The following is a 24,282-nucleotide window of genomic DNA, read 5'->3' as shown; positions in this document are numbered from 1 at the left end:
ACGATATAACTGTGTATTCCTCAGCAGGAGGCCACACCTCATGGAGACAGATTAAAATGAAGAGCTTCTTAGATGACATTACAATGAAGCAGTTTCTACCACTATTTTGGTGAATTTCATTGTAGTTTACAAGCCAGAATTTCAAAGCTAACTTACAAAGCCCTTAAATTAGTAAGCAGCATTAAGGGCACGCTATTCTTAGCTGGTTCTGGTTAGTAAGAAATAAGAAACTGCCAGGTTAATAAGAAATATAAAATCAGTTAAGTCGTATCTTCTCTCAGATGTATGTACTGTATGTGACAGTTTGCATACATCACCGGAGAGTGATAGTTCCTATATATCAGGCTTACTTGTGTGTGGCTTACCAAGCCCACCATCTAGGAAACCCATCAGAGGCTTGATAAATCTGTTGGCTTTGCTGCTTGCCTGTGACTATAAAACAGTGATGTGTATCAGGTACACTATATGGCTGGTGGGTGGCATGCTACATTGGGTAGAATTCAACATCATGCTATTACAAGTATTCCATCCACACAAGCATTCCAGCTTGCCACTTGAAATGACCCCCCTCCTCCCCTCCCCTGCATGTTCTTCTGGGAGTTCTCCCTACCTCCCATCAGATCCAAGGCCCGTGAGCAGGTATATGGGGCAGAACCCCATTGTGCAAACAGGGCTTCCACTAATGGGGCTCCTTAAGTGAATCCCACCTTTGATTCTTGGTAGGCCACAAGTTGTATGGTACTTGGTAGTGCATGTTATAGTTTAGACCAGGGGTAAGGAACTCCTAAATGAAGCTAATCCCAGTGGGGCTCACTGTCACTACAAATCCACTGATAGGTGTTCACAGTAAGCTCTAACTGTTTCTTTGAAGCAGCATCCTTACTTGCCTCACACCTGACATCACATATGACTTCAGTGAGCATGGTTGTGTTTTGTGGTTCAAACCTGGGCCTGCGGCAGGCCTAATTAGGTTCATGAGTCAGAAGTTTCTCAAGCCTGCTGTAGACTCTCACTGGATGTTTCAGATGAAGTCAGCACAGGACACTGGTAAAGCATTTTACTCTCCAGTGAGGTTAGGGTATTCTATTTGGAGCTACCTCATTTAATCCTCACAACCACTTCATGGAAAAGCAACTACAAGATGAAACAAATTTGCCTTTAGGTTCTGAACAATGACTTAGGTTTCTCTGCAAAGGCAACTCTCTTTCAGTCCAGATAAGTTTACTGACAGTACTGAGTGCATTAGTAGCATGTGAAACAGCACTATTCAGGTTTATTGTCACAATTAAAGCACACAGACAACATCTGTGAAAATGTGACTGAGCCATCAAGTAAGGTGCAGAATTGAAGTGAACCGTTATGCTAGCAACAAGAGATCAGCGATCGTTTACAAAACAAAAACAGAGTAAATAGTATGGACACTGATAGCCATTCACAAGCACTCTAGTTACAAATAGGAGTGTCCCTGTTTACACTGTTGCTGTCTCTATGGCTGAATGTACAGTAGATGGAATACTCCTGGGTATGTTGGCACAATGTCTGGGACAGTTTGCAAATTTTCTTCTGCTGTGAATCTTGTCACCTTGCTTGACAAGATCTTCTTGCATTCTCATAATCTAACATAAATGCTCTTTGAGTGGTTTCTGCATCTGAGTAAATGTGCCTCAAGCAGAATGTAAGTCAAGACTCAGGGGCTGGGGGGTGGGAATGAAAGCTGCAGCAACTCTGTGCAACTTTTCTGTACAATATTTTGGCATAGCTGTCAATGTTTCCCTTTTTTTTAAAGGGAAATTCCCTTATTCCGAATAGGATTCCTTGCAAGAAAAGGGAATAGTTGACAGCTATGTAATTTTGGTGGAAGGTGATTCTATGAATTAACAAAAAAAAAAACCCAAAACAAACAGCAAATGTATTATTTCTGTGACAGCAAATCTGTTGAAATGATTTCAGATGAGAGATGGTGTTGTCCGTCTTGTACAGGGCAAATTAAAAGAGGCTTTATGTGAGGTCCTTGAATGAGGAAAATGCTTGACATCCTAAGCCTAGAATCTGAATTTTATAGAAATAAAAATTTAAATCCAGTTTGCCAGCTGGGTCTTTCTGAGTGCAGATAACAGAAGCAAAGGGGCTGGATGGGTCAAGAAAGGGTCTTTACCATAGAAAAGAGGCTCTGTCCTTGTAGAACTAGTGAAACTTCCAAATCTTCTCTGAAATCTAAGGAACCGACAAACAGCAAGTGCTTACTGCCTATGGACTCTATGAGGTGGTTTGCATGTAGAGAAGTTTGCAGCTACTGCATTCCCCACCCACCCACCGTTTCTGTTGCTGCTGCAAGCTAAGCCCTGGTTTGGCTGTGTTTCATCTATACCCAGGCTCATGTCTTTAATCCTCCTGACAATCCTTCAGCTACAATCCCAAGAACAAACCTTGGTAACAGTGTGTGTGTTTGGAGTCAGACAAATCACAAGCCTGTGTTCAGACAACATACCACACCATGGCTTAGATCGCAGTAGCAACAGGACCAGAGAAAGAATAATACAGCTACAATCTCCTCTCCAGAAACCCACACACTTATGTGTTCACACTCAGTCATAGCATGGCTTAGTATTACGTGCAAACCAGCTTGGTGTCTTGATGGCTATGTGCTACATCGAGGAATGGAGGCAGCATGGCTCTGAAAACCAGTTGCTTGTGCACAACAATGAAGGGGAGTGTTACTTTTATGACTTGTTTGTGGGATTCCCAGAGGCATTTAGATGACCACTGTGGGAAATGGGATGTTGGACTAGGTGGCCTTTGGCTCTTCTTCTGTCTGTTCCTACTCACATTTTGTGTTTCCCTCTTCCATAGAACTCACTGCCACTTGAGGAGTGAGTGGCGGAGGCACTCAAAGCAAACCTGGCCCCTGAAATAGTGCCATATTCTTTTCAAAGCAGCAAGTAAAGAATATGGCACTATTTCAGGGGCCAGGTTTGTCCCATTGCACAGTCAGTTGCCAGTTTCTACCCCCACTGAACATCATTTAGATGAAACATTTTCTTTAAAAGACAGAAATGAGCTTCTTGCTGTCTTCCTCCTCCCCTCTTTTAAGTGACACAGACCTTAACTTTTCCCCATTGGATTAAGTTAAATTACTTTTCCATTGATACTCACAGAATGAGGATAGAGGTTCTTCTGTTTAGTAAGTACAAGTAAGTAAGTACAAGATTTCAAAGTTCCAGAGCTATGCAAGTGAGCATTTGCGTTGAAATGATCCATTCATAATAACAGGGAAGGAATATGTATTTTCCCCCTCCCGTATGTCAACAATTGTGTGTACTTTTCATGAGACTCAGAAAAAAAGGGGGGGGGGGAGAAAACTAGTGGACAGATTATTTGTTGGCTTAGTAGATTAGAATCGAGAGCTTCTGTAAATTAAAAACAAAAGCAGCTTTGGAATGTACTTTACTGTTTCTGGAAACAAAGATCATTCTTCTCTTCTTTAGAATAATCAAAAATAAGAGTGTTTTTAGTCCCAATGCTTAGATTTATACCGCTCTGCACAATCTCTTCTATGACCTGTCAGAAATCACTATTTTTCATTTTTCTAGGAAATATTTATTTAGGTTTTGGTTGATTTGTGGTTCTTCTGGAAATTGTTTATGTTAACAAGGAAACTATCTCATTACAATCTTTTAAAAATGGTGCTTAATGTGAAAGTGAATGCATAACCCTGTAAACATTGTACAATAGCACCCATGTGGTTGTTTTTTTTTAATGGTTTGCTTACAGGTCTAACTTCATTAAAGTTTATGTTCTAATTATGCAAGATTTTCCTTGTAATTTATTACAAAAAGTGTGAACGCATTCTTAAGAGGTAACGTCTGTTCTTTTGAACTGATTAAACCCCTTGGGCTATAATACATCTCATTAAGCTGGTGACATAAAAAAGAGAGGATAATCTTTAGTAAAGAGTGGATTCAGGAAACAGTGCACTGTTGATAAGACAGTTGTAGGGCAAAAGTGAAGGTGCATGACTGCGGGATACCTGATGACAGTCCTGATTATGTCACAATATGTTTTTCAATTCCTTCTTCTACACAATTAAAAAAAATGTACAACTTATCATGGCTCTCACACAAGAATGTAGCTTGTATGTAACTTGACTAGTGTGCTACAAATAATGGGTTGGGAACTACTGGTGCAGGGTTAATTTTGTCATTACAGTTTTAAGTAGTGGGATTACATACCAATTCAGACTACAGCATAGACTTTTCTCTCACATCCCTAGAATTTAATTTGATTGTAACAAAACAAACCTACCTTAATCATTTCTTTCTTCCATCTGCTTGACCCTTAGCATGGTGAGCAGTGAAGACAGCACAGAAACACGGATGAGAGATTGGATATCATGAGATTTTCCCAGGGGCAGAATCTGTAACAATGATGAAAACCGTGTAGCCACAGAATTGACTTTCTGATAACCACTCCCCCCCATAAATTAAGCTAAGAAAATCTTGTTGACTCTAAGGTTTTGATTTTTTAAAAGTGCTTTGCCAAAACCTGTATTCCACTTTATTGAAAGTTTCCTTCTCCCATGTAAGAGGCCTTTGATTTTCTACATCATTCATAGGAACTTAAGGTTTTATTGCTGTGAGGAGGTTGAGGAAACGGTATGTATTTTTGTTTCTGTTAAACCTTTCTCCAGCTCCCTGTAGTCTCTTTGGCTGTCTACACTCCCTGATCTGAAATGCTCAATGGGGAGAGTTACTTCATGTCATCTTTCCCTAGGCTGTAATTGAAATGTAGGGCACTGACAAGGCTGGCTATCAAGCACCTATGATTGGTGCGCTTGCTGGTTGGGTTTTTAAGGGAAGTCCTTTCTTATTTAAAAAGGTAAAAGGAAACACTTTCTGCAAGGATTACTTTAAAAGCAAAAAAAGGGGGGGGAATGAAATGATGATGATGATGATGATAATTATAATTATAATAATTTGCTGTTATGCACATGGTGGGTAACATTCCCAACTTCCAGGAAAACCCACTCCAAAACCTGGGGTTTCCAGAAAGTGTGGATGCCTGGGAAGGCTGACAAAAGCAGACCACTGGTAAAATAATTTGTAGAATGAACACAAACACTTCCCAGTCACCTCAAAAATGAGGTAAATGCAGCATAAATAATGTATTCCCACCTGTGAGAATTCTACTAGTATTCTCTCTTTCCTTTGGTAAATTTTGAATGTGATTCTTTTGCTTATTAATTGACAGATAAAAGAAAAAAAGAAACAACCCACAAGCTTTTCAACATTTTTTTTTTAATGCACTCAACTGTATACTCAAGTTTCAACTCTATAAGTAAAGCAATTGTGGAAGGTTGCATCAAAGTTTTAAATCCCAAGAACAATTTAATCCAGGCTATGACTCCCTGTAAAAGACCCTGATGTTGGGAAAGATTGAGGGCACCAGGAGAAGGGGACGACAGAGGACGAGATGTTTGGATAGTGTTCTCAAAGCTACCAGCATGAGTTTGACAAGCTGCGGAAGGCAGTGGAAGACAGGAGTGCCTGGCGTGCTCTGGTCCATGGGGTCATGAAGAGTCGGACACGACTAAACAGCAACAACAAATGGCATTAAATTCTTTCCCCATAGTTGGATTAACAGCTGAACAACAGGCTAGGATCAAACAAGAAACCAATTGCTCCTGTTAAAATGTTTATACCAAGAAAAGCTCTGCCTGTTGAACATCTGCCCGTTACACTGCTGTATACGAGCCTCACCAGAGGTATAAAAAGTTGGTCCATCCACTGCTCACTATTTGCTTTCCTTCTATGATGTCCCATTATATGTAACTGCATTTTCTACCTGCTAATACAGCATGTAATACTGGTCTTGTCCATGCTGTTGGATGACTATTTGGTAAGAGCAGTAGTGACAGTGGGAGAAACTGACAGTGCTTTATTCTTGCCAGCGAATTTCAAAGAATGGTTGTGATTCTTATATCAAAAAGTGCAACTTTGAAAAAGTGGCCCTTAAATGGGAGCTGAATCAAATTTATCCACTATCCTTAGTCTCTACACGTTCAAACTATTTAAATGCCTTTAACTCTCAGAACAAGCACTGTCTCTGTTGCCTTTTCAGTGCCTACTAAGACTTTCCTCTTTCAACAAGTCTTTTAAGTTGCGCTCTTTCCCAGTCTGCATCTATAATGGAATTGTTTTTAATGTTTTAATAAAGTTTTATCAGTTATTGCTTACTATCCTGGGCTCTTTTGGGCTGAAGGGCAGGATATAAATTAAATAAAATTGCAGAGGTTCTGAAACTGTTTACCTTCAAGGCCTGCTTGAGACATGGCCTAAACATTACTTAGGGCCACCAGTCACAAAATGGTGGAGCAAAGGCAGCTGATCACAAAATGGTGGCAGCCATCAGCATTTTAATGGATATCAGAAGAAAATGGTGCCAGTTAATCTTTGGAAATGGCTAAATTCTTTACTACAGCGTTTTTCTTGTAGCAAGGAGTTCTGCATCTCAGCTCTCCTCACACTAAGTACAGGCATTTGCTCTGGAGGTATTGTGATTCAGCCTCCCCATTTTAGGCAGAATTTGCTGATCTAGAGGCTCTAATTGGAAAATACTTTTTCTTTTAATATTTTTCACTTCCCACCCCCAGAAATACTTCAAAGTATTTTTACCCATGTCCTGTAATTTCTGCTCCCATTCTCCTGTCACACTCATATTGTAATTAATTCCCCACTGACCAACCGGCCCTCCCCCCCCAAAAAAAACTTGTGGTTTTCTTTTCATGCCTCCTTTCCGTTCCTTTTACAACCACTTCTTCCTATTTTAAGAACTTTTCTCTCTTACCCCCTTCCTTACCATTACCAGTTTATTAAGCAAGTTAGTAAATATTGACCTTTTCTTGCTTGTTCTAATTTCCTTCAGTGCATGGTCTGGTCCTTTCTTTTCAGAGGAAGGAGACATTCTCTTCCCCCGCCCTTTTTACTCAGCTCACAAACCGTTGCAGGTGCTGCTGTTGATCCAGCCAAAAGCCTATGTCATAGCTAGGAGGTGGGGCACTGAGAAGGCAATGGTCAGGGTATGGCACTGAGATCCCTCTAAAAGTGCCCCATGATCCAAGGGCCACCGATTGAGAAGCACTGCGCTCAGTGCCAGATTTACGTATAAGCTATACAACTATAGCTTAGGGCCCCACTCTCTTGCCCCTCCCCAAAATAAAGAAAGAAAAAACCCCTGAATGTACATTTCCAAAATATAAGATAAAAAACAAATAAAATAAAACCTACATACAGCAACAGTGTTTTGTGTGGTGTAGGCTCCTATGATGTAAGTAATGCCCCCCCCCCCCCGCTAGCCTGCTCCCTAAAATATCACTGGTTAGATACCTATTAGGTCCATAAATTACCATATAACATATATTCAACACAAAAAACAGCAACAATTTGTTGCTGACAAAGGACAGCTAGACATATAAAGGGCCCCATTACCTTCAGTAGCTTAGGGCCTCATCAAACCTAAATCCGGCCCTGACAGCTCTGTGGCATACACAAATCCTTGCTAGAAATACTGAACACCCTCCTGTTAACACACACACTTTCTGCACAATAAACTCTGCAGATTCAATTCCCAACCCCTTTGTAAAATCATACCTCAACAGGATAGCACCGTTGTTCCCTTGGGGGGCTCCAAAAGACTGCTTGCTCAAAAAAGTGGGGAAGGATCAGTGCAGAACAGGCGTTCCAGTAACAGGCATCTGATTGGCTCAGATGAAAATTCATGCACCTGATGGTCAGACAGGCAGATAATTCAGAAGGGCAGCCAAAATCCTAAATTACTTAATTGGCTCATAAGGAGGACTCCTATTGGCTAGTGGTACTGATCAGAGTCAGATAACCGAAGGACAAAAGAATCCCTCAGCCTTGCTTAACCCTTTCCTATCAATATGTGAGAGTTGTTACTTTCACCTAGGTGAGAGGGAAGGGAACAGCTCTCTGTAGTGAGATTTTGTGATGAGCTGTGATGTGACGACAGCAGAGTGGCCACCACAGGAGGCGGGCAGAAACAACTCCAGGAAGTTAGACATCTTAGTAAATGGAAATTTTAAGGATATGAGTTTAGGGTGACAGGATAGAGGCTGAGCTATGGTTTGGGATGCTAGTTTTTATTGGGGTGGGGGCAGAATGTGAATCCGCTGATCAGACAAAGTATCTGCATGAAGTCTGAACTCAAAGGGCTGGAGCAGGCAAGCAAATTTGTAAGTAGTGCATGAGTGTTACTATATCTGAAAAAACCGCTAGTGAGAAAAATAGGGTGAAATGGTAAAGGCGAGAGAGCCATTGTTTGTAACCACCTGGTTCAGACCCCATATTTGTTTAGATTGTAACGTTCTTCTGTCCTGTGTTATGAATGGAGTGATTGGAAAATAATATGAACTGTACATGCAGGTGTAGGTATTATTCAGCAGACCAGACTGCCATAGTCAGTTGCTACTTACTTGCATATGGGACCAAGTAAGAGGGTTAGGACAGCAGTCAGGAAGAGAAACTTAACGACACAGAGGGAAGTCACACATTAAGAGAACAGCTACCAGGAAGTGATTCCATACAGAAAGTACAGAGGAAGAGTACGAGGGAGTTAGGAGTTATAGAAAGCTTGTTTAAATAAAGTATTTTGTTTTATAGTACTCCTACCTGATCCTTAGTGATAATTAACACCACTTGAAACATGCACAGGGTTATTTAATATGAACTCCAAGCTGCTGTGAACTACAAGACCAAAACATGTAACCTTCTCGATTTGGTAAATTTTCTCTCTTCTTTCTTGCAAATGTTAAATGTAGTTATCTCCTTTCCAGATCTAATATACTTTGTTACTGGGTGTGCATGCTTTGGGCTGAGTACACACATTTTATTTTAGCACCAACAGTCTGAGTATTTCTATTTTCTATGTAGTCCAGATGCACTCCAAATCTGCACCTAGTAAGAACTGGTTTCATTCTGCAGAATTTTTTGAGTGCAAGCTAGAATCTCTTCTTCGGCAAGTCCATATATGTCCTAGATCAGGCATGGCCAAAGTTCATTTTGGGGGCCTAATCAGGCCCGCGGGTCGTTTTAATCCGGCCCCTGTGGCAGTTTATTACCTAGGGTAAAATCCTAAAAAAACCTCAACAATTCCAACCCTTAAAAAAGCTCATTAACTTCAATCCTTAAAAAAAGCTGGCCCTCTTTGAAAAAAGTTTGGACACCACTGTCCTAGATGAATGTTTTGGACATATAGGAAATAGTTGATTTCTTTTCTATACTATTTCAGCCACTCCAGGATATGCAGCTGTCCATTCCTGAACAAGGAGGGGGGCATTATTCCCAGCTGCTGTATTTAAGACAGTTGAGTTACCAAGGCCACCAAGTTAGGTTTCAGTTTGCCTTTTTATTTAGAGTGATTTTAATTCTATTCTGGGGTTGCTGTGGGTTTTGTATGTCTTGGCACTGCAATATGTTCTAGGGGAAATCCTACAAGCCTCGTTAAGAAGCCTGACCACATCATACCCTCTCTTTGGCACAATGTACACTACTAGTTTTCTTGGCTCTAGTATGTAAATCTCTTTTGATAGAAGGATTTCCATTTCCACATGTCAGCGAAATGAGCCCATGGACACCCAGATCTTTCGGTATGTTTCTTGTAGCTTATTCAGAACTTGAATGCTGGAAGCTAAACTTATCAGTTGTGCTCTCTCAGTACAAATGGAATGACACTCAAAATAAATGTTAAGAAGTTCTCAGCACTGATGGGCTGATGTTTCCTCATAGTTCCTCATAGTATATTGCTCCTGATAATATCTCTACCTTTCTTCCGGGTACCATCAGCCACAGCCAGCTTGGCCAGTGGTCAGGGATGATGGCAGCCTAACAACATCTAGAAGACAGCATGTTGGTTACCTCATTTCTATGACTTAGAAATATGGTGGGCACAATCCAGAAAAAAGTTAGTAGGGAGTAAGTCCCTTTAAAAAAAAGGTATTGACTATTCTCGATTAATGTTGCTGGGTTGTGCCCAGTGCCTCTGATATCCTAGAACTAAGTTGAACTGAAGGGTCTGAGTGTCACAAACATCTTCCCCCACCTTCTTTTGGGTGGTTGAAAAGAGGGGTCACTTTTTTAGAAAAAGGTTTACAGCTGAGGTATCTTGAATGTTTTAAAAAACTTGAGACAGTTATGTGCATCAGTGCACAGCAACAGATCTTTAAGTATTCTAATATGAACTAGCATACGCATTAGTGTACAGCAACAGGCTTAAAGAAAAGAGGCCATTAATGAGCATTAGCACACAGGGCAGGATTTTAAAAGAGCCTTTTACGTTCTGCAATTGTTTTTAAAGCCAGGCATTAATCAGTACATCAGTGCACAGCAAGGGTGTTTAAAAATTTTCTGCTAATGTGCAGCAGCATGTGCAACAGCACACAACAACAAGGCTGCAATAAAAATGTGGGCCATGTTCTCTCATAGATACTGCTACTACCAAACATAGACAACAGACGCAAATGCAGTGGCTGCAAACAGGAACAAGTTATGAAAAACCAGAGGATTTTCACAAAGCTTTTCAAGTCCTGGAAAAGACTGTTTTCACACTAAGCCATTGTCAAATCTGCCCCCTGTTAATTGACCCATCCACAGTTCTCACAACCTCAGCCTCTGGTTCAATTTTTATTTTTACTAACTTAAGATGGGTACATAACAATGTTAATTGTGGGAAAACATTATTTTTGTTACCCTTTGAACTCAGTGCTTCTTTTTAACCTATTCTCAATTAATACATTTTCTCTCTCGTTGCATTCCATAGCACACACTGAATTCAATCTGCACACTACCACACACCTGTCTGTTACGCTTCTCTCTGCTCCCTATTTGTTTTGTCTTCTGCCAAAAAGCAGATTATAGACTGCTTTTCTGTTTTAATTACGGGGCACTCTAAAACAGTTTGTACTGGATTGGAGCTAAAATTTCTCAGAAGACATTACTCTAAGAAATGTCCATAGGAAAAGAAAGGTTATGTTGCAGAATTTTCTCTTAATAGTCTCTCCCCCCCCCCCCCAGTTATGGCTGCAATTCCCGCCCCCTGAAATGATGCTGAGTTGAGGGCAGTTGCTGTTCTTGCCATTTTCGGATACAGCAGCTAAGAAGGAATAAGAAAGATGCTTCGCTCCTGCAAATGGTGGTGGTTACTCCCCTCCCCGCTTGAGAAACTGGAGAAATTCTCCTCCCCAGGCTAGGAAAATTAGGTGAAATTCTCTCTTCCCTTCCACTATCCCCAATATCTCTTCCCACAAATAAGGTATAGGATTTTGAGCAGCCATTTGTGCACAGCTCCAGCATGTGTTTCAGGTGGTGTTAAGAACCAATCAGGAGCAATATAAAACAAATAACTTTATTCAACTCCAAACTCGCTCTCTCTCTGTACTCTCACTTCCTGGTAGATGTATGCTTAATCTGTGCCTTTCCCCCCTTTGGGTCACTAGCTTTCTCTCCTAGGAGGAGGAGGAACCAGCAACTGGAGCGGCACCGGCCCCAACCATGAGGATGTCTCGTTTGTAGGTAGGTCTCAGGGTGCCCCCTCAGCTCAGCACCCTGTGCGGAGAAACCACCTGTACTGCCCTAAATCTGGTGCTGAATCAGTTCCACATACATTGGTGCAATATATTCAGGAATGGTTCCATATCAATAAATAATAATGATAACTTACTGCACTTTGTGTTATCTTTGACATATAATGTAAGACCTCTCGGAATATAACTTATTCAATCCTTTCTATATATTTTATAGACAACAACAGTATTCCATTCATCATTTTGTCACTAACTTTCGGATATGCGTGTTGTCCATATTTTACAATTGGGTGTTTGAACCCCTGTAGATATAAAAAGAGGAGGGCCGGGGATGTCACATTCTACCATCCTCTTTCTGCATACGCTTATTATTATTACAGCAGATAGTACAGAGCAGGCACCCCCAAATTTGACCCTCCAGATGTTTTGGGACTACAACTCCCATCATCCTTAGCTAACAGGACTAGTGGTCAGGGATGATGGGCGTTCTAGTCCCAAAACATCTGGAGTTTGGGGATACCTGGTATAGAGCTATTTAAATTAAGCTATTTTGGATTGAACCAACCATAGAACCCTGATAATTCCCCTCCTTTTCAGAGTCTGAAACCATTTTAAAGGTTGTAGTCATAAAACTTCCTGGCGTACAGATCCTGCTGCTCATGAACGTATGGAAAAGATACTGAAAAAACAAGACATCTCTATTCTCTAGTGTTGTGAAGACTTACATGAATACGCGAAGACTTACATGAATACCAGAACAGGTTCAACTGCCAGGATAAAAGTTCATTATTAAAAGACCCTGCATCCTTTTCACTAGGAACACGGGTGGCACTGTGGTCTAAACCACAGAGCCTAGGGCTTGCCGATCAGAAGGTCGGTGGTTCGAATCCCTGTGATGGGGTGAGCTCCTGTTGCTCGGTCCCTGCTCCTGCCAACCTAGCAGTTCAAAAGCACGTCAAAGTGCAAGTAGATAAATAGGTACCACTCCGGCGGGAAGGTAAACGGCGTTTCCGTGCGCTGCTCTGATTCACCAGAAGCTGCATAGTCATGCTGGCCACATGACCCGGAAGCTGTACACTGGCTCCCTCGGCCAGTAAAGCGAGATGAGCCCCACAACCCCAGAGTCGTTTGCGAATGGTCCTAATGGTCAGGGGGCCCTTTACCTTTTTATCCTTTTCACTATAACAGAATCATTTCATGGAACTATTTGTGATCGACCTGTAAGACTCATTGCAGAATTACTGCCTTGCCTTTTGAAGTCAAATTGCTGTTCGTAGTTAAGGGCAGCTCTACTTGTAAAAATCCATGCTTCCTGGTCTAGGCCCAGTAAGTTACTTAGTGCTATCAATTATTATCACATCCTATAATTTCTGTGTCTATCAGAATTAATCTCACTTTTCCTCTTAATAGGGAGAGATTTTTTTTCTTTTCCAAATCTCTCTGCGTGTTTTGAATTGTAGGATAAGCGAAGCACTGTGATATAGAAAATAAGTCACCTAACTTGAGACAGCATAGGTTAAAAATTAATACAGCAAACACTCAGCATTACAAGCACCAGATTGCCATAACATATCTCATTTGTGTAGTTCTGGTCTTGGTTCCAGTTATTTTTCAGAATTTTGCAAAATTAATATATAATTCACACCACCATTGATTCCGCAGTCCTAGGCGCATTTAACATAGGGGTAAGTTACCTCAAAATCGGAGGGATTTACTCTTGAGTAAACATGCACAGGGCTCAGCTATGTTTGACTGTCTTTTGGTTTCAAGCAGTTAAAGAGAAAGAAAAAAGAAACTTACTGCTTCAGGTAAAATATTACTTCCTAAATCAAACCATAGCCAAGTGCACTGTTAAGACATTTAGAAAGTTCCTAAACGATTTCCATGTTCAGAAATATTTTATGTAGTCTATTCAGTTACATTCTTGGAATAGTACATAATTGCTTTCCTGGGCTGATGTTGATGCAAATACTCCACCCCACACAACCCGCTTTTCTACCGGCGAGGTAATTCTGATATTAAGAACAGATACTGCTTTTGAATAGGACATTGTTTTGTGGCCAGATCAGTAGCAGCTACCTCCTGTTTCCTCCTTGCAGTTTCCATTCAAGATTTGAACAACATAACAGGACAAAAGGGAGACAGAATTTTGAGTGCTAGCAGACCTGTGTGGATTGTGTTTTGCTTTACTCTCAGCAATGTTCATTAATTCTTCTACTACCATCAGATGTGTGTGTGTATTTCACAGTAACTAGCAAAGAATTACCATTTGTTGATGTCAGCCTCTGTCCTTTTTTTAATGAGAATGCCAGCTCTAAATCCCCTCTGATCACTTTTATTTCTTACTGGGACTAAATAAGGATATTCCCAGTGGTGTATTAATCTCGGTTGGCACGGTTTTAATCAACTGATCTCAAAGAGGCTATGGACTCACAAGCAGCTTGCCACCCACTTGGGCTCTTTCTACACTAATAGGGTTGACTATGTTACATATAATGTCTGCTGCTCACACTGTAATTTAAGCCAAGCTGTGTTTTAAAAAAACAAAAATCACGCTCTCTCTGCAGGCACAGAGAAAGTTGTCTTTTTGTTTTGTTTCATAGCATCGAGGCTGAAGAACAGAACCAGCAGTAGCACACCAAGGGCTTTAAAAACACATTTCGTACCAGTTGAAAAATTGCATAGCAATTAAGTCTATCCCCCCACCCCACTTCAATCCTTTCGGAGAGAAAGTCTTTATGTTTTGCCATAGGTTTTCAAATCTTCGTTGAAATTGCCAGAGTGAAGGAGGAAACAATTACAGGATGCTGGCTTTCAAAGTGTCTGGGATTGCCAAATAAGTTTATCTTTTTTTTTCTCATCGTGGATAAAAACATGCTAAACCTTAAACCAAATTGTTAAACTGAAACGCATGGGAGTTGCCAACCTCTCCCTCTGCTTTTTTGTTTTACGCTGGGTTTGTTTGGATGGGTTTTCCATAGCCCTCTTTTTGCCAGTGACGACTTTTGAAGATAGTATGTTTTGAATTTGCTGAGAGATCTACTGCTCTGTGCTCAGTTTTCGGGGCTTTTAGAAAGCATTCAGCAATGCCCATTTGGTTATAAGAAAAAGTTATGAGCTGACAGGTTAAATATAATTATAGTGGGTATTCCATACAAGAAGAAAGAGGTGCCTTTTAAAGCCATCTCGGCAATCTGTTTGCACTCGTTTCATTCATAGAAATAGGTTTTCTGAGGGGGTGGGTAGTAGTAGCAAGGGGGCATGTGTTCTAAAAAAAAAAAGTTTCTTAAGGCTTAATGCAAATTTGAAAAAGTTGCAGAGATTTTATACGATGAAGGCAATGACATTTGCATTAGTATTTGGTTGTTACAACTTTCACGGTGTATGCGTAACAGCCTGAAATCCAGAAAAGCTGGAAATCCGGAAAAGCCGGATTTTGAGAAGGGATCAAAGGAAGTCATACATAGCCATAGTGGCCTCGGTTCAAACTCTTCCAAGCCCAGGTCTGGTTAAATTTACTTGTGGCTAGATCCCAGTGAAAGGAATGGAGCAAGTTAGCCATGACTGGCTTAGGTGACATTGCTTTCAATGGGACTCACTGCACTATCTTATAATGTGTTTACTTGGGGCTTCCTTGCAGGTAATGTACAGACAAATTTCTCATGTTGCAATGATATTGAGTAAAATGCAGTCCAATTCTATGAATGTTTACTCAGAAGTATGTCCCACATTGCTCAATGGGATAAATGTGCATATAATTTCCACCAAGAGTCATAGGCTTCTAACAAGTGATGGTTTTGCACGATTTGTGGAAGGCATTTAAGATTTCTGAGGTGGTGGTTTAGAACTTTGGTTCAGATGCACATTAAGTGGTATAAGGGAGGGAATATGAATCTCTTCTGATTATTTTTAACTGTTCATAGTAATAAAGGGACCCCAGACCATTAAGTCCAATCGTGACCGATTCTGGGGCTGCGGTGCTCATCTCGCTTTCTTGGCCGAGGGAGCTGGTGTACAGCTTCTGGGTCATGTGGTCAGCATGACTAAGCCGCTTCTGGCGAACCAGAGCAGTGCACGGAAACACCGTTTACCTTCCCGCCGGAGCGGTACCTATTTATCTACTTGCACTTTGACATGCTTTCGAACTGCTAGGTGGGCAGGAGCAGGGACCAAGCAACGGGAGCTCACCCCGTCGCAGGGATTTGAACCGCCGACCTTCTGATTGGCAAGCCCTAGGCTCTGTGGTTTAACCCACAGCGCCACCCGCGTCCCTTGTTCGTAGTAATATGTACACACAAAACATATGGAATAGACAGTAATTGGGGGTTTTTTTGGGGGGGGGAATCCAGTACTTCTGGCATTCCAGAAATGAAATGGAAGGGTTCCACAAGGAAGGCTTACTTTGGCACTGGCCACAGCACCAACCTCACCAGCCACTTACAAGGGGTTGAACTAGTTGACCCTTAGGAATCCCTTCCAATTTTTCGATTTCTCAAAGCCAGGTGGCCTCCCTCTCCCTGTCCTCGTATTACCTGGGGCACTTGCCGCACTGGCTCCAGGGACTTCAGCGCTTCCTGCACCTGCCCTGCCCCAACCATCGTGAATGCCACAAGTGAGGTGACCAGGGCGCACATAGCCAGCAGCAGAGCGCAGCGCGTGGCAGGGAAAGCATGTCACATGCTGTGGCAGCCAGGCTCTGGTGGGGCTTTACTCACGTCATGGCTTCCCATGAGGTTGAATGTCTTTGGGGGGGGAGGTGCTGGTACTGCATATTGTTGAATACCACCAGAAAAAAAGCACTGGGGATAACCATTGTTGCACACATCAAGGGAATTCCCTTTTTCTTTTAAAATGCTATTTCACGCTTCTTGCGATTGATGAAAATAACTACTACACACAGTCCATTTGTAGGGAACAGACTAATGACCTTATTAATTCCTGGGTGGTAGATAATTTATATATTATGTGTGAAATATATTTTTCATTAAATCGGGCCTAAAGATGCTTATATGGATTTGACTGGAGATTAGTAAGCAGCACATGTTTGGAATGATATAAATGTTTTAACTATTGCTTTAAAAAAACCAACAAAAAACCAATGAAGCAATGTGGAAGACTCTGAAAGTTATACCAGACATCTGATTTTGTGTTTAATTTTTCTTTTAAAAACAGCTGAAAAAAAATCAAAATGTCTCCTGACTTGTACCCCAGGCATATGCCATTATCAAGACTGATATCAGTTCTGCATATGAAAGCTATATGTTAGAGACTACATGAAAACTTTCAGATATCTCTTTTGCCATATGTTGAAGTAGTGCATACAAGCTTGGAGCTTAACCAGGCATTACTCATGAGTATACCTATGTGATCTGCAAGTGGAATATCTGCACGCTGTGTCTTTTTAAAAAATGACTTCCTAGTCAATGAGTCTCGTGAATGGATACTGTTGACAAAGAGTTGCTATTTTAATGAAGTCATTAGTCTCTTAAGTAATAGAATTGCATGGAACAGTTCTGGTTTGCTTGCCAAGGTGACAGCTTTCAACCGTATACATAGTCGCAAACTACAAAGCTCATCTTGCAGTACAACATGGAATGAAACTTGTGTGCAAAAACATCCATTGCCTCGCTGACAATTTCATTTCCAAGAAGGTAGAAGAAGCAAAAGGGGATCATCGATCTTGGACCTGGTCCTCACCACTAGGGAGGAACTGATCGACTAAGTGGAAGCACTTGGAATAGTAATAGTTCCATGCTATTCTGCCTTGGTCAGACCACACCTGGAATACTGTGTCCAGTTTTGGGTGCCACAATTTAAGAAGGAGGTTGACAAGCTGGAACGTGTGCAGAGGAGGGCAACCAAGATGATCAAGGATCTTGAAACCAATCCTTATGAGGAACAGTTGAAGGAGCTGGGTATGTTTAGCCTGAAAAAGAGGAGACTGAGAAGAGATATGATAGCCATCTTCAAATATCAAAAGGGCTGTCACATGGAAGATAGAACAAGCTTGTTTTCTCTTGCTCTGGAGGGTAGGACTTGAACCAATGGCTTCAAATTACAAGAAAATAGATTCTGACTGAACATACAGAAAAACTTTCTGTCAGTAAGAGCTGTTCAGCAGTGGAACAGACTCCCCCGAGAAGTGGTGGACTCTTCTTCCTTGGAGGTTTTTAAGCAGAGGTTGGATGGCCATCTGTCATGGATGATTTATCTGAGATTCCTGCATTGCAGGGGGTTGGACTAAATGGCCTTTGGGTACCTTCCAATTCTGTGATTCTAAGTAAAGTGCAATATTAGATACAGGATGTATGACAGCACAAATGCAACCCCAGCAGAATCCAGGAGGGGTTTAACCTGGAAATTAACCAACTGACACAATGCTAAATTGATTACATAGCTGCAAACCTCTTTAGGGTTTTGCACCCCTTAAAATGCTATGCAACTAGGTTGTTGTTGCCAGAGATCCAGTTTTGGCTATGCAGACCATTGAAACCAATGGGTCATTAGTTAATAATGACTAATTTCCATTGATTTACGTATATACAGTGATGTGTTCATTCTTGTTTCAAGACCCATATTTGTAACCCTTTTAAGAAAAATAAATAATAATAGCTTCATTAGAAATACTGGCATGCAAAATTCTTTCAGAGAGAGAGAGAGAGAGATTCTCACTGTGTGTGTCTGTCAGTTACACATACACACCCCTTCCCATGTTTTCTGTGGTCCTGAAATGTGTTCTGGGACTACATTAAAACATACCTCTTTCCTTGCCTACATGAATGCTTAACTATGACTCCCCCACCACCACCCCACAACTTTAAACAATTTCTGAATAATGTTTCTATGCTAACCCTAATGATAAGACAAAGAAGCATACATTGACTTTAAATGAAAATTGAAAACAGATGTCAGGAAGTATTTTTTTCATCTTGAATGTGCAGAATGATCGGCCAGGTACGGCAAGTGCCTTTTCTCATTTAGGAAATAATTAGATGGCCCATCATAGACAAAATGACTTTCCCAATTTCCCTTTTCTCTAATTTTGGTACATTTTTCTTACATCTCAGTAGCAACTCACTTTTTCCCAACTGGAAGGTTCATCATCTGCACGTGGACTTAAAAGAACAAATGAACTACTAACTGCTAAGTGAATTTCTAGCTTTAACATGTATTATGTGTCACATCAGCAGCCATTATTTTTAAAGGAGAGAATAAGGTTCCCATTGTTACCTTGATATCCTAGGCTGTGTAACCAAAATCAGACTAAGAAAATGTACACTGGGTAATTTTACTTTGCATTTTGAAAAAGAAACATAACCACTTTTTACTTTCTAAATATATATTTAAAATCCAGATATGGTTACGTCAAGAAACGAGTTGACAAGTGAAAAGTGATTAGAACTTACTCGTGCAGTCTAATCTACAAGTTTGGTAAACAGGATACTCAGAATTAAGTGGAATAGTGCCCCATTTCTGAACATCACCCTATTGAGATGCCAGTTTATGTCAGCATAAGGCTCATAAGCAGTTGTGCAAGGAAAAGAGTTAATAATATACTTACATTGAAATGTGGACTGGATGTAATTTCTGTACTGGTACCTGTCTCCTCCCCCCTCTAGTTTCAGAGTCATGGAAGAAGTCCATCTTCAGAGGCAATATTGTATAGTATTCCCCTGAATACTGGGTAATGAGGGGCAAAGTCAGAATTCCATGGGCGGTCAGTTGTGGAGGCTGCTGAACAACTACAGGGGTGGGGAGGGTTTTCTGCTCTGACAGTTTGCTTAAAACCTCAGGTGTGTGTTGTTTCACTTACCCCCGCTGGGGAAAGCTCTGGGCAATACTAAGTCATGCGACTTAGTATTGCATGTCACTTGGCCCCTTCACCCAGAGAAGCTGGTAACCATCAATTAGGCAGGAATTCTAATTTGGCCCATATGACCAATTTCCCCAAGCCATGCCCACCTGCCCCTTTTCTGATATCACATAGGGCAGCTGACCCCTGCTTAAGGCGACATTTGCCGTCACCACTTATCAGCAGTGACTTCAAACCTCCAAGTACCTTTGCAGATGCAGTTTAAATTTGGCCCATGCTTGCAAAGGAACAATTTTCTTTTTCAGTGCAGCTTGGGTTCAAGCTGGACTGGAAATGAAAATTAGGTCACTTAATGTTGAAATGGCTTGCAGAAAATGGGGAAGCTCAGGATTTGACTTGCTGTCTGGATCCTGTTCCCTACATGTGCATTTTTTGTTTTTTGCTTTAAAAACAAAACAAAAACAGTTTCCTGGAGTCATTATTCCCTTCCAAGCATATTGTTATCAACAGACAGTAATGCAACTAAATGCAGCTGGTGAAAAAAGAAAGCATAGTGATTATTGTTTTCTCCCACTATGTAAAGGAAAATTTCAGGTTCACTTATGGAGGTGAAGGAGAAACATAGCCCAGCACTACAAAACTTAGGTAGCCATAAGCATATTCTGTTATACTTATACAGTATAGTGAAACCTGAAATATTTTGATTTTAAGGTTTGGGCTTTTTATTTACTCATTCTTAATTGCAAGGAGCCCTAATTAAGTAGTGACCTTGGCATGCATGTTTCTCAAATCCCTAGGCTGCTAGAGGCTGCAAGTGTAATGGAATAATAACTATACAATTAAGCCCTATTAGTACTGTAATTAATGCAATATCCTACATTAGGAGCACTACCAAAATCAAGAGCCTGTGAAATCAAGCACCATCAAACCCAAAGATGCCAAATGCATTACCTTTATTTATTTTTGATGAATCCACTAAAATCTGTAAAGATTTAACAAAATATGCATCTTGTAAAGGGACACATTGAATTTGGGTTGGGGTGGGATGGAATGACAGTCCCTGGTAACTGCCTGCAACTCTATGCACACTTATCTGGGAGTAAGTTATTGAATTTGCTTCTCTCTCTCTCTCTCTCCCTCCCTCTCTCCCTCTCCCCATATAAGACAACTTACCAATGCCCCCCCCTTTGTCTTTACCTCAAGCATGTGGATGATTTGCATGCTGTTCACTAAGTGGTTGGCTAAATTGATATTTGGTGTAGACTGCAGTTACCTTGCGGCATGCTGAATATGTGGGTGCTTTGCTGTAGGTCTCCATGCACAATTCACATTTGGTTGGGGTGGTAAACTCAGCTGTGACTAGCACCTAAAATGGAGCCTTCTTCCATCCTGCTTATCAGTAGTAAACTGCAAAAAGAGGGAAAGTTAAGGGGAAAGATACCAACTGAGATGAACAAGACCTCCCACCTACTTTAGAGCAGCCTTTGCCAACCTGGTGCTCTCCAGATGTTTTGGACTCCCACCAGCCCTGGTCATTATTACTCATCACATAAATGAATAATTTCCATCTGTTTATTTTTGGAACAATAACCCTGTGGATTCCAGTATCTAGTATTCAGAAGCATTGCTGCCTCCAACTATGGAGGGAGAGGACTCTCCTCCATGAAGTTGTCTAACTTTCTTTTACAGGCATCTAGTGATGTTGGCCATCACTGCTTCCCGTACGAGCAAGTTCCATAGTTTAACTATGCATTGTGTGCAGAAGTAATTTCTTTCATCTGTCCTGAATCTTCCAACATTCAGCTTCATTCAAGGTCTACGAATTCTAGCATTATGAGAGAGGGGAAGTAGCTTTTTTCTAGCCACTTTCTCCATGCCATGCATAATTTTACACACTTCTCTCATGTCACTCCTTATTTGCCTTTTCTCTAAACTAAGATGTCCCAAGCGCTGCAACCTTCTTCATAGAAGAGTCGCTCATTTTGTTTGCCCTTTTCTGAACCTCTTCCAACTCAACAATACTCTTTCTGAGGTGAGGTTTGGTGAGCAGTTCAGAATATTCCAAATGTGGTCACACTGCAGTACAATGGCATTAAGCTATTTCCAGTTTTATTTTCAATTCCTTTCCTAATGATCCTTAGCAATGAATTTGCTTTTCCCCACAACCGCTGCACACTGGATTGACATCTTCATCGAGTTATCCATAGGACCCCAAGATACAGTTCCTGGCCTGTCACCACCAGTTCAGACCCCATGAGAGTATATGTGAATTAAGATTTTTAATCTCTAGGGTTTCTTTGAAGTTAGCCTTGTGATGAAGGAACAGCTAGGAAATCAGGAAGAGAAACTGGATTAGAATAATCATGTCCCTTCAGCAAATGTTTGCATAGCAGTTGGACAGGAATTTACAATGTGATCAAAATAGAAACTTTCACAAAGGGGTCTAAATATACATCTGGGATTAGGACTTCCGGGGAGGTGCCTCCGGTAATGGCTGAATTCCTCTGACCAGGAGGAATCCGCTCCGTGGGAATCTGGGTCTGGCCGCCACGGCGAAGGCGAAGACCCGTTAAAATCACAGGCGGGAGAAGCCTGTGAACGTGGGATTCGGCGGGCACCTTTCACGCCTCCCCCACTCGCGGGGAACCCCGGTTTTTGGGGCTCCGGAGCGACGTGGGGTGAGCGGCGCGGTGCATCGAATCGTCTGCTTCTTCCACGGAGCGAAGCCGCATAGCTGTTGCCGGAGAGCGCTGACCTTTTCCTGTGGACAATTTGACTTTAAAGTAATTACCCGTGAGTAGAGCTGAAGCGGAAGAATTGGATTTCTAAATGTTTAATTTGGTACCGTAACGGGGAGGTTCAAAACAGGAAGTCCGCCTTCCCCTTTTGTAAATAGACTGAGGCAATGAAGTTGCAAGCTGGAGTCCTGGAAGGTCTTTTGTAAAAGATCAAATTTCCAACGGTAAAGAATATTAAACCCCCTCTTGGAGGCAGGAGAAGAGAGGGGGAAGTTGCGGATTGAGTATGCCTGCGGGAGAGAGCGAAGAGACTTAAAACACCGCCGCTCTGACCCTGGAAACGGGCTGCTAGCAGGACTGACGTCTTTTGGAATGTTCATTGACAGCGCTTAGAACGTTCATTGACAGCTAGTTAAATAAGAGAAATACATTGTTTCTACTGTCTCCGGCTGCTTTTAAAAGGAGCAAAAGTAACTGAAAATTGAAACTAATTTGAAACTAATTATGGATTGTTTAAAAGAGGATACTATTGACTATTACAAATAGAAACTGTTTCCCCCTAGTGGAAGCCTTTGAAACTGGTTGCTTTACAAGAGCTGGACTAGGGGAATTTACAGCTGCAAGTTAAGAACCGTGAGACTCTGGGACTGACCTTGAATCTTTTAAGTGTTATGGTAAATGGAAGAGGAAAAACAGACCAGTCAACTGCTGACAAAACATTAAGGTCTGGGAGGACTTGGTAACAATCCAGGAGAATGTCGACAGAAGAGGCTTTAGTGGCTGCATTATATAAGATAAATGACTCATTGGATCAGCTTCACAGGAAAATGGACATGATAAATGCGAAAGTGGATGTTTCAATTACTAAAACTAACTTAAACACAGAAAGTATAAATAATACCAATACAGAAACCACCCAGAAATTGATACAAGAACCTATTTTGATATGGCAAACTGTGGAGGAAGTCAGGGAAAAAGTTGTTGCTGCTGAAGGTAAAGTAACACAACTGGAGAGAAGGAGAAAGAGAGCCCCAGCCCTACAGAGGCAATTTGATGAACATAAGTTGACGCTTGCTATGACTGAACTTAAAGAAAAACAGACGAATTTGAGGATTAGAGTTCACCTTTGGTGGACATGCCCAAGGATTAAGACACTCTGGGAGATGATTCATAACGAAATGAAAAAGGTATTTAAATATACCCTTTTGAAGAAACCAGAGGCCTTTATCCTGGGCACGGTTGGCCAATTGGTGTTAAAGAAGGATAGAATTTGTTTCATGTATGCAACAATAGCAGCAAGAATACTCATTGTGAAGTACTGGAAGACACAAGATTTATCTATTCGGGAAGAATGGCAGATGAAGTTGATGGACTATATGGAATTGGCGGAAACGACTGGCAGAAATCCGAGACCAGGGAGAAGAGTTGGTGGAAGAAGACTGGAAAAAGTTTAAGACTATTTATAGAAATACTGTAAAAATAATGAATGTTAGAAAAATGTTGAAATGAAGTTATACGGCTTTAGTAGAAATGCTATAAGGAATCAAGTATAAATAGATTAACAGTGTATTAAAGGGAAAATAAGGCTAGAATATGTTAAGATTCTATAGGATAGAAAACAGAGGAAGATGGAAAGGAATTGCTGAAATAATTAATAGAAGTGGAAAACAAAAAGGGAGGTGTGAGGAGGTCGTGGAAATTAGGGAATGAAAGATAAGACATTGAAATTGTTTTGTGTTTGAAATGGTTGGTGTCTTGCTTTGTTAGTTTTATGTTTTTCTTTTCTTTCTTTTTTTGTTCTTTCTTTTTTTGTCTTTCTGTTTTGTTGTGTTTAAACGGTTGAAAATTAATAAATATTTTTTTTTTTTTTAAAAAAAGAAAGAAAAAAAAGAAGAGAAGAGAAAAAAATATATACATCTGGGATTAATCCAGGTGGGGTTTGAAATACCTGGTGATTAATTCTAATTCAAAGGTGGGTCAGATTTGGAGATGTAGCCTGTTAATGTGGCCATACTACTGCTATCACCTGAAGCAGGTTCTTTCTATAAACAAACAGCACATATTGTATTTGCCTGTGATCAACAGGTCTGGGAGCACTGCTTAGAGAGAGATGGTAAATATGATAAACTGCTTAG

General features: G+C 40.9%; 1 protein-coding gene across 16 annotated transcripts in view; it reads right to left on the bottom strand.

Annotated features, from left to right (window-relative positions):
* LOC308459771 (uncharacterized protein) overlaps nt 1-24,282 on the bottom strand; it is a 179,598-nt gene that overhangs the window by 116,886 nt on the left and 38,430 nt on the right. For 15 of the 16 annotated variants that reach the window (XR_013978314.1, XR_013978315.1, XR_013978316.1 and 12 more), the window contains exons 4-5: nt 7,647-7,779; nt 4,303-4,414 (exon numbers count right to left, since the gene is read on the bottom strand). Coding sequence is in view for 5 of the 16 variants with exons in the window: in XM_080975412.1 (XP_080831538.1) it covers nt 4,304-4,414; nt 7,647-7,779 (244 nt within the window). In the remaining 11 variants the exon portion in view is untranslated. Of the gene's footprint in view, nt 1-2,195; nt 2,215-4,302; nt 4,415-7,646; nt 7,780-24,282 lie in introns of those variants that run through there. The other variant, XM_080975415.1, reaches the window with a different exon arrangement.

Source organism: Podarcis pityusensis, assembly GCF_964106645.2.
Source record: "Podarcis pityusensis genome assembly, chromosome: 1".
NCBI classification, from domain to species: Eukaryota; Metazoa; Chordata; class Lepidosauria; order Squamata; family Lacertidae; genus Podarcis; species Podarcis pityusensis.
The sequence above is the reverse complement of the archived record's forward strand: the minus strand, read 5'-3'. Positions and strand labels throughout refer to the sequence as shown.